The 14282-nt window shown below is 52.4% G+C and overlaps 1 protein-coding gene across 5 annotated transcripts in view; it reads right to left on the bottom strand.

Annotated features, from left to right (window-relative positions):
• Nucleotides 1-6687: 6687 nt before the first annotated feature.
• The window catches only part of COL27A1 (collagen type XXVII alpha 1 chain), a 135045-nt gene continuing 127450 nt past the window's right edge, over nucleotides 6688-14282 (bottom strand). For 4 of the 5 annotated variants that reach the window (XM_082697050.1, XM_082697049.1, XM_082697053.1 and 1 more), the window contains 5 exons: nucleotides 12368-12433; nucleotides 11707-11875; nucleotides 10667-10776; nucleotides 8612-8830; nucleotides 6688-7274 (listed from right to left, as the gene is read on the bottom strand). In XM_082697050.1, the coding sequence (XP_082553176.1) occupies nucleotides 7128-7274; nucleotides 8612-8830; nucleotides 10667-10776; nucleotides 11707-11875; nucleotides 12368-12433 (711 nt within the window). In that variant the 3' untranslated portion in view covers nucleotides 6688-7127. The remainder of the gene's footprint in view (nucleotides 7275-8611; nucleotides 8831-10666; nucleotides 10777-11706; nucleotides 11876-12367; nucleotides 12434-14282) is intronic. The other variant, XM_082697051.1, reaches the window with a different exon arrangement.

The following is a 14282-nucleotide window of genomic DNA, read 5'->3' as shown; positions in this document are numbered from 1 at the left end:
GCTGAGTAGTGTATAGAGAAATGAACGTTTTCTCTTGCAGCGAGTAAATGGAGCGCCACTCAGAAGGAAGGAGGGGTCCTCGTTGTCGCTCAGGTACCCCTGGAGGTCTCCGTCTTCTCCCAAGAGGCTCTCCAAGTAGCTCCTTCAAGTGCACCCAGCACCACCCCCGCCCGATGCAGTACCGTTTTCTCCATCTTCCTACACCTCAGGGATGCCGTAGTACCTCTGTGGGACAAGCGTCTGGACACCCCTCCCTGCCTGCCCCTCCAACTGGCCCAGACCCAATGCCAAGAGAAGTTTGGCAGGAAATAAAATGAAAAGCAGTCAGGGTCATGCAGGATGGTGGTAAAGTAGTGTCCTGGCTCGACCACCTGCTAGCTCTGTGACCCTGGGCAACTTACTCACCTTCTCTGTGCCTCAATTTTCCCATCTGTAAAATAGGGATACAGAGAGTAGCTTCTTTATCTGGTTGTTAAGGGGATTAAATCAGTTCACATTTGTAAAGTGTATAAATTGGGTATATGGCTAATACACAAGTATGTTTTGTTAAATGAAACACACTTGTGTTTTAGCCATAAAAACCATCACCATTGGTTTAATGTCAGGCTGGGATAGGAGAAACAACAGACTCCTGCATTACACGTACAGTTCCGTGATGGAGGGTTACATCCCACATCTAAAGACATCAAAGTGCAAAAACAGGTCGATGGGAGGTTGGAGAAAACAGGATACTTTCCCCATTGGTTGGGTAAAGAAACAAATAGGTCAGAGAGGTCAGGTGAAAGGTGAGGTTTAGATCATCAGGGGGCTGTACCCATCCATAAGGATCTGTCTTCCGAGAAAGCCACTGGATACGTGTTTCCCCACCAAGGCCAGGATTGAGCTCTGTGTCTGATGACTCATTTGCAGTCTTCGGCATGGACAGCTACAAAAATACATTGGCAGAGCCAAAGATCCTAATCCTTGTGTCTGGGCTGAGGAAACACTCAAAAAGATTTGGTCATGTTCAAATCCTGTTTTGTGATCTTGGCCAACTTACATAACCTCTTTGGACTTGAATTCCCTCATCCGAAGAGCTGCGTAGTAACATGTGTCTCAAGAGGATTGTGTATGAGATGAAAGTGTATCACACCCCAACAGTGCTCCTGCTCACAGTAAGGGTGCAAGACCCCGTAGCTGCGATTATTTGGAAAGGTGCTACATGTTGGGTTGAATACAGGAAACTGCTTCTTTACAGAGCAGTTGAATACCATTCCCTTTCAGACGATTCAGAACAATAGCTCGAACTGTGGTAGCAAGCAAGGAAGGGCTTAGCACCCCCATTGTGCAGAGGGAGAAACTGAGGCCCAGAGAGAAGGAATGACCCACCCAAGACCACGTCCCAGTCAGGAAGCAGGGACTGCAATCCACCTGCCAGCCTCTCCCCTTCTTGCCTGCCCCTCTGACCTTTTCCCAGAACGGGGCAGCTGGTCATTGGTGGAAAGTGACTGTCCACGGCGGTGGCTTGATTCATTGTGGACAGAGCAAACACAGGATGGCCCCACTGGGAAGTCTACTTTGGCTGTTTCCTCACACTTGGTTGTGCAACGGGAGACTGGGAACCGTGGCAGCTTCCCGCCCCCAAAGAGCGGCATTTTGGTTCCTAACAACGTTCTACCTGTCCCTGCTGGGAAGGAGCTGGCCCAGGGTCGGGGCCTCACTGGCCACCTCCCTAAAGTCCTCCTGGAATGCCGACTGGGAGTTGTGAGTGTCACAGTCTTCACATAACCATCCTCCCCTTCCCCTCTGGCCCTTCCTTTTGACTCTCTCCCCTGCTCCGGGACCTCAGAGCCCCGCAGAGGCTGCTGACCCCCTTGCCGTTCTGACCGTGGCACAGACCTCTTTCCTGTCCTCCAGCCCAGCCAGTTGCCTCCTGGACAGCTCCAGCTCAAACCCAGCTCGGCCAGCCAAGCCCAACCCTGCTCTCCTGTATGACCAACAGCTTGTTCTATAGCCAGCCCAGGACCCTGGGGCTCTCCACCTCCTACCCTGTAGCACCATTTTGAACAGTAAGTATGCTGTTAACCCAAATAGGCAGTGCTGCCTGGACTTCTCAGCCTTGGCAGGTGCTGCTCTCTCTCCTCCCGGTGTCCGCCCTCACCTGGCAAACCGTCATGCATCCTCTGTCACCGAGAGCCTCAGCTTGGGATGGTTAATTTAATGTGTCGAGTTAACTGGGCCATGGGGTACCCGGAAATTTAGTCAAACATGCTGGACGTAGCTGTGAGGATGTTTTTAGAGGAGACTAACATTTGAATAGATAACCTGAGTAAAACAGATGGCTTCACACCAAACATGTGTGGATGGGCCTCGTCTAATCTGTCAAAGGCCTGAAGAGAGTTAAAAGTCTAAGAGAGAATTCCTTCTGCCTGACTGGTAGGGACGGGCCTCAGTCTTTTTCTGCCTTTGGCATGAACTGAAACATGGGTTCTTCTTGGTTTTTCCCGGCTCTCCAGGCTGCCAGACTCTACACAGGAATGATCCCATCTGTTCTCCTGGGTCTTGAATGGGCCAGCTCACTCTGCAAATCTTGGGCCTTGCCAGCAATCACAATCGCATGAGCCAATTCCTTATAATAAATCTCTTTACACACACACACACACACACACACACACACACATCCCATTGGTTCCGTTTCTCTGGAGACCCTGGCTAATACAGAGTGTCCCCCTCAACTACCCTCCTTTGTTGAGACTACAACAGCCACACTCTCCTTTTGTTCCCTGTGTCCCCCAGTTCCTCCAGTGTGGCCTCTTGGTCCCACTTTCCTAACCCTTAGCCATGCAAGGTCCCACTCCCCTGGCTGTTTCCACCAGACGCAGAGCCCCTCAGATACCCTGTCAGGCCCGTCCCTGGGACTCCGGTGCTCACAGAAGGCTCGGCAGACAGAAGGGGCTGCTGAGATGTGCGTGTCACAGAAATGACCCAGCGAGGCTTGTTGAACAAGTTGGGCGCCTCCAACATGCTGTACTCCGTGACTACCGTGGAGGACAAGACGCCTCCCCTGCCCTCACGGAGCTTCCAGCAGGGACAGCAGATGTCTGAGTGACTGGACTGTCCCATCCAGAGGTGTGATCCAGCAGTGGGGCAGACTCCCTGGGGGGTGACAGGATAGGTTAGGCCTCAGGAAATGAGTCTGTTGAAGCAGGCCATGCTGTCTCAAGTTTCATTTCGGATTCATTTTCAAAGAAATGAAAAGAACGTTCTTATCTCATTTCCAAGGCTTCCCACCCCCTCTCCTGCCAGTTTTGGAAACCTTGTTTTCCAGCTGTAGGAAAGAGCGGAGGGTCCCCATTCTTGGGACTTGAGCATATGCATTTCAATCTCCAGGAAGGCTTAATACTACTTCGACCACCGGGCCCCGACCTGGGAGTCTGTGATTCAGGTTTGGACTGGGGCCAAAAACGTGCATTTGTACCCAAATCCCAGGTGCTTCTGACTCTGCTAATCCCAGGGGCCACGCTGAGCCCCACCTGTCAGCAGTCTTGGGTTTGAATCAAGGCTTTGCCCTGGTGTCAGCAGGTGAGGTTGGGTGCTTCCCCGAAGTTTAGCTACATCCCATGTAAAATGACAGTTGTATCTGGGATATGGGAATCTCCAAGCCCTTCTGGACCATGGGTTCTGGGGTCTGTGGACAGGACTGTTCGAGCCACAGCAGAGGAGCAACACCTGGGCCAGGGGCCAGGGTGCCGGGGCAGGGAGAGGCCCAACTGCACGGGCAATGATGACCTGGAAAGCCTGGAAACTTACAGCACAGCTTTCAAATTAAATACAATTCTGGCTCTGAACACAAGGGCCTATGATTTGTTCTTTCTCCTCTGGGAGAAGGGCAGCAAACCTCTGGTTTATTCAAGGTCCCGGGGTGGGAGGACCAAGCTCAGAAAGGAAGAACTCCAAACCAAAGGCCGGGAGATACACGTTCCAGATCCGGCAGGTATAAATATGTCCTAGTATGTCCCAGATATCGCATGGGGGCATACCTGCATTAAAAAAAAAAAAAATAGCCATTGTGTATCTGAAATTCAAATTTATCTGCATGGCCCTGTATAGGGGCCTGCTTGCTAAATCTGGCTAACTATCTCTCACTCCCTCCAAGGCAGGTGTTGTCGTGGTCTCTCGCAAGAATCTCAGGGCGCCTGGGTGGCTGCATTCAGCTCAAGTGTGATCCCAAGGTCCTGGGATCGAGCCCCGCATTGGGCTCTCTGCTCCGCGGGGAGCCTGCTTCTCCCTCTCGCACTTCTCCTGCTTTGTGTTCCCTCCCTCGCTGTCTCTCTCTGTTAAATAAATAAAATCTTAAAAAAAAAAAAAAAAAGAATCTCATAGGTAAGAAACGCTCATGTTGAGGCACTGTTCAGGCACTGTTCACAGGCGTCTCCAGATGGAAACAACCCAAAAGTCCATCAGTGCGTGAATGGTTAATCAAAAGTGGTACCGCCATATGGTGGAATATTAGCGAGTCATAAAAAGGGATGAAGTGAGTCATAAAAAAATCTGTTGGGAGATTTCGGGGTGGTGGTGGGGAGAAGACACTGAGTTGGCTGAACTCGATATACCTCCTCCCTGTGTGTCATGGGTTGCATTGTGTCCTCCAAAAGCCTTGTTGAAGGCCTAAGCTTATTACCTGTGAACGTGGCCTCACATGGGAATAGGGTCTTTGCAGATGTAATTGAGCCAAGATGGGCTCATTAGGGTGGGTCTCATCCAGGGGGACTAGTGTCCTTATAAAAAGAGGGGAACACAGAGCCGCGCAGGGAGAAGCCGAGGAATGCCCCGGCCACCAGAAGCTGGCCGAGGTGAGGGACCTCTCTCCAAGAAGCATCAGAGGAATCATGGAGCTGCCACCGCTTGGATTTCAGACTTCCAGCCTCCCGAACTGGGAAAGAATGCATTTCTGCTGTTTTAAACCTCCAGGTTTGTGGTACGGTTATAGCAACTCTAAGAAACCGATGCGCCATGGAGCCTAGACCCCACCCCCTGGTGCCAGGACCTCCCCCTACCCACCTCCTTTGGGGGAAGCAGCATCCTCTGGGCATTGTTTCTCTCCAGACGGGCCAGAAACCTCCCTCTGGGCTTTTCGAAGAAGCACACAACCACAGATGCATCCTTCCATTGCCTCAGTTTTAAATATTTATTTAAAATCCAGAAGGGAAAAGGAGTAACAGACCCCACTGGGGGTTTAACACACTGACATGTGGACAGACATCAACGAGGACAGCAGAAAATCCCAAGAACAAGACAGAGGCCAGGTGGCGACTGGCAGGGGTGGGGTGCGGGGCGGGGGTGGGGGGGTGCGGAGAAGCGAGGGCTGAGATGAGGCCCGGGCTGCTGCAACACACTTCCATGGGGTGCTGGGGCGGGGGGGGGGGGGGGGGGGAGGCGAGGCATAACCGGAAGTGTCTGGAGGGGAAGGTGGGCCGGGCTGAGGTATTAAATAATGAAAATCAAATCCAATTCTCAAAGAGACACAACTTTAGAAGGAAACAAAACAAAACAAAACAAAAAAAAAAAAAACAAGACACAAATAGACGTTCACATAAAATTTCCCCTTCTAGAAAAATAATTCCATACTTAAAATAACCTCAAAATCCCACCTGGGTGCTGACTGGTTCTCCGATAGAGGGTAACTCAGATAACACGGACTCTCCCCATCATGCTGAACCCCAAGATCCCCATCATTACTTTTTTCTCCTCGGCCCCCATTTACACTTGGAGCTAATGACACCAGGTCTCTGGAGAGTTTAATGATGATGGAAAAGCAAGAGTGATGGCCGTATCTTGGAAGGGACAAGCTCCTGGAAGGGAGGATCTTAGGGAATGGTCCGGGGCCTTGTAAGATGGCTCCAAATTGACATTCTATCTCCAAGGCCAGCGCCGACCCAACCCCGCCCTTACAGCTGGTTTCTTCAAGGTCAAGGCTTCTCCCACCAGCGCTCCAGTCTAGATCCCACCTTCCAAGATAAGCCTAACTTCCCTCTAGGGTCATGACAGGCCAAGGCCAAATCCTTCATGCTCAGGCCTCCCCCTGCCTTAAAAGGACAAACATTTCAAAGTCCATAAATTAAAAGGTAAATCTTTTCTGCTTCTGTTTCTGGCAGGTTGTTTTTTTGTTTGTTTGTTTTTTGGGTTTTTTCCTTTTTTTTTTTTTTTTTTGGCTTTGCATTTTTTTTTCCTTCCTTTTTCCTTCCCCTCCCCACACGTAGTCGATTACCTAATGAGCACAAGGGGGACACTAGGAACACTTTTAGAGTCTCCAAACTTTGTCATTTGGAGGAGAGAGGAGAATGTGGACGATAACCCACATCGAAATGGTTCTTCAAAGTCTGTGGCATAAACGGTAGCACCTTCAGAATCTTAAATAGGTTTTCTTTTGTTCCTTAAAAAAATCACAGAAGCTACGAGACAACGAGCACCATCAATTTTACAGTGGGAGGTAGCTAGCACGAGCACCCCCCCCACCCTGCCCTGGGGGTCGCACTTGGCCTCCACTGCTTCCTGCCCTGGGGGTCGCACTGCCCCCTCTTGGCCTCCACTGCTTCCCACCCTCTGGCTGCTCCTTCTCTCACCTCTTTCTCAGGTGAAAAAATAGTAATGCACCTTCTTTGTGTTTGTTTAAATAAAATATATATACTTCTTTCTTTCCTTTTCTCCTTTTTCATGCCTCCTCTCTAATATTGCACATCAAAGCTCCCTGGCAGGGTCCAGCGGGCGGGATGGCTCCTCCCCTTGAGCTGGCTGGAACGTGGGGGCTCTTTGGGCAGGAAGCTGGGGAGGGCAGGGGGTGGCCGCAGAGCTGGGAGACAGGCCGCAGGGCTCAGGCGGCTTGCAGGCCCAGCTCGCTCTGGCTGGCTCTTTGGTTGGTCTTTGGGGCTGAGCTGGGCTCACTGAGTTGGTCCCAGGGATACCCAGTCCCCTGCCACCCGCCCCCCTCCAGCCACTTCTACCGGGCAGACAACAGCTGAGGCCTACCCAAGGATCCCCGGGCAGGTGAGCTGCCTCTCCTGGGCCCACGTGCCCCTAGGTCCCCTCCTTTTTGCCTCCTCCTCCTCTTCCCTCCCCATCGAGGCCTAGAGGAGCCAGGAGGTCAGAGGTCAGAGGAAGCACGCAGGTCCAACTTCGATTCGGTACTGCTTCCCTGAGGAGGCAGGAGGGAGGTTGTCCACGCTGACGATGGGCAGCTGCTGGGGGTCCTGGGTCCGGAAGGTGAAAAGCGTCTGGTGCCAGCGGCCATCCTGGACCTGAGTGGAGAAGGAAAGGGTACACGTGAAGCTATCACGACCCACGTCATCTAGGTGCGCATGTCTCTGTCAGCTTTCCCACCCTTTGTACCAGGCACATAGCATTTCACTGTAGCAAAGACCTGTATTCGTCCTCTTTAGACTGCTGCCACTGTGTCTATGCAGGTAGGGAATGCTATGACCAGTATCATTCTGGCTAAACCTCTGTGCACGCTCTTCTCCTCTCCTTGGTCCCCTAGAACAGATTTTAGAAGCAGCCGGATGGAAGGACACGTACTTTCTGAGGCTCTGCATATATGCTGGATATGTGGGCATAACCTCGTTTCATTGCACTGTGCTTTCCTGAGCTCCCCAGATGTTGTGTTTCTGACAAACTGAAAGTTAGTGGCCATCCTGCATCAAGCGTCAGTGTCCTTGTTCGAACAGCTCACTACGTCTCTGCATCATACTTTGATAATTCTCGCAGCATTTCAAACTTTTTCAGCATTTTCACATGTGTTTTGGCGGCCTGTGGTCTGTGATTATGACTCACTGAAAGCTCAGATGACGGATAGCATTTTTGATTGGTGACGTATTTTTTAATTAAGATATGCACATTGTTTTTTTAGGCACGATGTTGTTGCACTCTTAATAGACTACAGTATAATGTAAACACGACGCCTACATGCACTGGGAAACCAAAAAATTAGACTTGCTTTATTGCAATATTCACATGGTTGCAGCAGTCTGGAACCAAAACCACGATATCTCTGGGGTATCCCTGTATTTCTACAACGACTACCCCAAAAGCCTCTACCAGTTTTCTTCCAAATAGCTTTCTGCAAGACTGTTGGTCTCCCCACATCTTCACTCACACTGCATATTACTAGTTTTGTTTAATCTTGCGAAACTAGTTTTCTGGACAACTTTCTGACTCCCTCTCCACCAACAACCCTCCCAATCTCAGGTATTTTAAAAATAACCAAAAATATTAAAAGAAAAAATTAGCCTGGCCAGGGCAGGGAGGGTAGGCAGAGATAATCGATATACATTCTTCAACAAGAAGGCTTGCAAGTTAACAGCCTATGGAATTTTTATCAGCCAGATCTCCTCTCTGAAGTTTCCCAGAGAGGACGGTGAATATAAGTGATTTTATAAAACTGTTATAATAAAATTATTACACAAAGATAAAAATTATATGTATTTACTCAAATTTACTAATACAATATACTAGATGATACTAATATACTGATGTAATATACCAGTATGTATTACACTGTTACATACTATTTTATAATAAAAAAGCATCTGTTCAACTTGTCTGCACATGAGGGGTCCATGAGGGGCCCCAAGGTTACCTTGCAGCCATCCATTGATACTTCTGGCCGGAACTGACCCCCTGCTTCGAAGATCTGCCCATTCCAGGCCCGGAAACGCACAGCCTTCTTGGCCGGGGTCCGCCCAGTGCCCTCCTGCCACACGGTCATGTTAAGGCAGTGGATGGTGATATGCTGTGTCACCTCAGAGCTCAGCAAGTGCAGGAAATTCATCTGGACCCGGCTGACAGCAAACTCGACCTGCAGCAGACACAGCAGTGAGGAAGGGCCAGGCCGGCCGGCCGGGCCTCTTGGAAACCCTCCCCTCTCTCTGGTGGGTACAGGGAGACCCTCTTTCCCAGTAAGCATTTCCCAGCTTTGTTCTCAGATGTGTGCCCACTTGAGACAACACAGGGAAACCGAGGTCTGTGCGAACCAGTCCACAGCCAAGGAGTGATGAGGAAGGGAAAGCACCAAGGGCTGCCTGAGGGCACAGCCAGATCTACGAGAGTCCTCAGTCACCTGATCCACCCCCGACCGCCTGGGTGGTTGTCTCTGGAGCTGAGTTGGAATCCTAAAGCCCGGAGAGGAAGAGGAACTAGCCCAAGACCAAGAGGCTCTTTAAGTGCGGGAGAAATGAGAAGTGGCCTCCCCAACCCTTCCTAAGTCCCAAGATGCCAGAAATGGCAGTGACCTCAAACAAGGACGGGATTCATGGCTTCAGTGGGTGCCCCGAGAGCCCGCACGGTTGGTTTTCCTTTGTGTGATGCAAGGGCCTGATTGAAGCTTTGATTGCCTAGGCATCTACCCGAAAGCCTGTGATCTTAAATAAACGCTTTGCCCGCCACGGGCCAGATGAAGAGCCCAGCTGCCTCCCCACACTGAGCCTCCTTTGTTTTAAACTTCAAGATTGCCAGGGCTGGCCATTTGGGCCATTTTTTTTTCCCCCTCTTCCTGTGCTTTAAATTCCCATTCTTATGTTTTCAATTCACCAATTAAGAGTGAGCCCAGGAAGCCCTAAGGCCCTGACCCTGGACCCCAAAAACAGCAGAGCCCGAGGCTTATGCACTCTCTCTCTCTCTCTTCCCCAGCAACCTGGCTAGGTGGTCCCCAGTGTGCTGTGTAGTTTCCACATCCCATAATTAACAAATCTTTATTTTTTTCCAAGTTTCTTCATCGTGAGGGGCATCTTGTGATCATAGTAAGATCCACAAGGGCTGGTCCAGCCCCCACGTTCAAAATTTATAGGCTGGTCATTGTTCCTGATGGGAATGGTCACCCGTGCAGGTGCCAACTGTGGTCTCCCAACTCTTTTGCACGGGTCTGGCTCAGCGTCAGTGTCAGGGGGGAAAGGACCTGGCTGGTGGGTGTTCCTTGGTGAGGCTACTGTGTTTCCTGTTGAATCCCAGTGTCTGGCACATGGTAGGAACCCAGCAAGACTTGCTGACCAGTAGGCCCACATAGAGATTCTCAAATCCTGGGTCTGACCCAGTCAGGCTCAGACACCTCCTAGAGCCTCCCCAGCAGGGCTGATGGGATAGGTTGGGTGTCTGGGTCCCCGCCTCCCCTACGGGCAGGGGGCTCCTCTCCCTGGAGCCTAAATCCTCCCACATGGAGGACTTGCCATCCCTACAGACCTACAGTCCACTATGGGGTGCCTCACTGCCCACGGCCACCCTGGTTTGCTGTTGAGTGGCCCTAAGCCACCTCAAGCGCTCAGCCCCGAGACAGGCATGCGCAAAGTAGGCATTGAACATCAGCTAAACCTGCATACACGTCTTGGGCGCCATGACTTAGTTTGCACGGATGGTTCCAGGTTCTCCATGCTTGGCCAGCTTGGCCAACTATGTTTTAGGTATGGAGCAGGAAGTTCTATTTGAAACAAAAACCATTAATATCATGCATCACGGAATGGTGTAGAAACCATGGATTTAGAACAATTCAGCCCCCGATTCGTAGGTGAGAAAACCAAGGATCACAAAGAAGAAGTGCAGCAGGATGGTCGAGGCTCAGACCGAAACTTGGGCAGGTGGTGGCCCAGGGCCAGGTGGGCATGGAGAGGGCCCGTGGGCAGCAGATGGGGGTGCAGACATGTACCTTGGAGGCCGTGATGGGCTTGAGACACGTTTGCCCACCATGGGTGAAGTTGCAGGAAACTTCGATGGTGTCCGATGAGCAGCCAAGGTTTGGGTCCACCCAGTACGTACCTGCAGGAGACGTGGAGGGGGGATAGTACAGGTGTGTGAGGCAGGGGAGCCCAGGGCCCCGTTCTGCAGGTGGACCCCAAAACCTTGGGACCCACTGAGCCCTAGTTGGGCCTGAAGTCAGGAGAGGGAGCAGATAAGGATTCCAGGAGCCACTGAAATGGAAGGGGAAGCTCTGGGCAGAGCTCACAGCTGGCAGAGCCCCTGGAGGGGCCACGCGGCTGAGTGCTTACCCGTGCTGCTACTGTCACGGGTCCATTTTACAGAGGGGACAGTTGAGGCCGGAGAGAGACTGAATGACCAGCCCCAAGGATTTAGGGTTCATCTAGTTGATGGATGCTACCCCCCCCCAAGACTAGTGCTCCTCTTAGGGGCTTGTCTGGGGAGGACGGGGAAGCCGTTCCCCCACTTGCTGGGCACCTGTGCCGGCATCTGGTTCCCTCACAGGGCTTCCAAGGAAGCCAAAGGCCCCACAGCTGAAAGACTGGGACAACCAGATGCTGGTCCACCTTCTTGCCAGTGAAAGAAAGAGGTGTGGCAGAAAGGGGGGAACTCCTGGCTCTCAGGGCATCCATGCCAGCCCCCTCCCCCAGCCCCTGTATCCTCCCGGCCCTTGGGAGCTTGCTCTGCCCAAGCTCTTGTTTCCTTGCCCTGAAATGGTTGTCCCCAGCTTGCAGATCTGTGGGCTCTGAAAGGGCAAAACCACTTGCCCACACTCTAGGAGGCACAAGGTCCGCCATATTGTGAGGCTCAGTGGCTGTTGAGCAGGTAAGGGACTGCTGGCGTGTCTGCCTCCCCAAGGACAGAAACTTGGTCCCAGGGAGCCAAGACGTGACCGGTCCCTCTGCCCAGCCCCTCCTGGAACTCCCCTGCCCGCCTGCCCCACCCCCAGGGGCAGAAAGCTCTCTCTTCAGACCCCACGGGCCCTCATACCATCCACCATCTTCTGCTCACAATCCATGAGGTCCCGGCAGACCCGGGCGGGGTTCTCTTTGGTGCCCAGGGGCATTTTAATGCTCTGGATGAGGTTGCTGAGGTAGTGTAAGGTTTTAAAGATCTCCCCTCCCTGGTCCAGCACCAGCCGGTCCGGATGGTTGTAACCCTGTCGTGAAGAGAGAGAGGGGGGCCACCAGCCCCTGAGATCTTGGCCCGGCCCAAGGGTCTTAGCCACCACAGCCCCAAGTTCTTGCTACTCAGGAGATGTCCCTGAGTTCCTAGGGGCGTGACAGGGCTCCCTCCACTTGACAGATAAGGGAACTGGGGACCAGGAATGGGGTGGGGGCTGTCATGGGAGGGGAGAGGACACGAGGCAGTGGCCTCAAATCCCTCCAGAAGCAACCAGTGGAGGTGGTCTTTCCACCGGCCACCCCCAGGATGGGAGGAAGTCAGCAGGCTCTTCTGGGCTGCCCTCTCCCTGGACCGCGAATCCTAAGAGAGCTGACACAGCGCCAACCTTGTCCAGCCTCTGGCTCAGGGAACCGATGAGCTATGGAACTCTTGGGGGCAGGCCACATGGAGGGCACTGACCACTCGAGAGCCGTCCCTTCTGTCTCCCCCAGCGAGGGATCCCATGTGGGCAGCGGTCTCAGGGTACCTCTGCTTTCAGTGCTCCCTGTGTGTCCATCCACGTCTGGAAAGCTGCTCCCAGGTCATCTTGCTGCTGTGCAAAGAGATGACAGGGTGTGTATTCTACCCCACCACCACCCCAGGATCCCCTGGGACTCACTAAGAAGGAGACCAAGGGTCTTAGCCCAGTGGCCAAGTCACCTGCCTTCTGTGCAACTCTTTGTCCTTCTTCCACTTACAAAGAGAGTCAGAGCTGACCTTTTCTCTCCCTTTTTCCTCCACGTGGTTACAAGACCTGGCCTGAGTGCTGTGGCCTCTGGCCCAGCCTCTCTTCCTTTGCGCACATATGTTCTATGCACCAGACACACCATTATACTGCTAAGTTGCTAAGCACCGTGCTCTATCTGACCACAGGGCCTTTGCACGTGCTGCTTGTATCACCTGGAACATTCTTCTTTCCCTCCATTGCTCCATCTGTCTATCTACTATTCTGGTGGTTCTCAATCACAGGCAATCTTGCCCTGTAGAGGATATTTGGTTACATCTGGAGACTTCTTGGCTGTCACAACTGGAGGAGGGGGTGCTCCTGACATCTAGCGGGTAGAGGCTAGGGATGCTGCCACATCCTACGATCACTCACAGGGGACCAAAGAATCATCTGGTCCCCAAATGTCCACAAGTGCTGCTGTTGAAAAGCCCTGCCCTATACTTATCTTACAGATGCCCACTTCCGCAGGAACTCTTTCCTGGTGCTCTCGCCCCCCAGGCTGGGGGCGGCCCCTTTCTCTGAGTAACCGTCCCACACCTGCACCTCTACCCCTAGCATGGAGCTTGCCAGAAACGGTCTTACTGTGAACACAGTGACAGGGAGACTCTGATGTTGGGTAAAGCCCAAGTGGCCCAGAGTCCAGACGCGAGAGGGATTTCTCAAGTTCAAATATCAGCCTTGCTACTTGGTGACTGCAGGACCTGGGCAGGGTGCTTACAGTCTCTCTGCGTCAGTATCCTGAGAATGGGCATGACCGTGACTCTCAGAACCTTGAGAGGAATCAGTGAGCTAATCCAGAGGGAGCACGCCTAACAGTGTCCGCCTGCCACAAACATTCAGTATGTCCCCTACTGTGCACAAAATTTAAAATCCTCAAATTTTCCTTTTATTTATTTATTTATTTGTTTTTTAAAGAGGGAAAGGGTTTTGTCTGGATCTCTTCACTTTCCCTGAGCCGTCTGACTTCCTTAGTGATGAGAAGGGCTAGGGAGGGGGTGGAGGCCAGGCCAGGGCTGTCCGTTCATTTTCATGGATGATACTTGGGGGTCAGACAGTGGGAAGCTGAGAGCTGAGAAGCGCAGAGAATCCGAGGGGCTCACGGCCCAAGGGCTCCTCCTGATGGGTTTCCCTCAGCCTCTGGGGGACAAAAGGGGTGGGACGCGCTGTCAGGGCCTGACCATAATCCTCAACAGGGGCAGTGGTAACGGGGGAGGGGCCTCTGAGCAGCGGGTCTTAGGAGGGGCCATACGTTCAGGCTGGTTCCCACCAGGGGGCAACGCAGCCTCCCTCCTCCAGTCTGCCCCCTTGCCCGACCCTCTCTGGACTCAGAATCTGGGGGGAGAAGACCCTGTGATATTGTGATTTGTAAGAAAAAGAGATTTGGTCTTTGACCCTCTTCCTGGCACCAAACTCCCCAAACCTGAGAAAAGTCTTCTGTCACCCTAATGAGGTGACTCCTGGAAAGCCCCTGGGTAACCAAAGGAGAGCTTGCCCAGGGAAGCAACCTTGTAAGAGGTGGGTGGGAACCTTCCGTCCGGACCCCTCACTCCTGGGGCGGGAGAAGGGATGGCGGTGGCGTCCCTTACCCATGGCCAATGATCCATCCATCACGCTTACGTAATGAAGCCGCCGTGAGAACCCTAAAGGCTGGTATTCGGACGGCTTACCAGGCGGT

This window comes from Mustela nivalis, assembly GCF_964662115.1.
Source record: "Mustela nivalis genome assembly, chromosome: 13".
NCBI classification, from domain to species: domain Eukaryota; kingdom Metazoa; phylum Chordata; class Mammalia; order Carnivora; family Mustelidae; genus Mustela; species Mustela nivalis.
The sequence above is the reverse complement of the archived record's forward strand: the minus strand, read 5'-3'. Positions and strand labels throughout refer to the sequence as shown.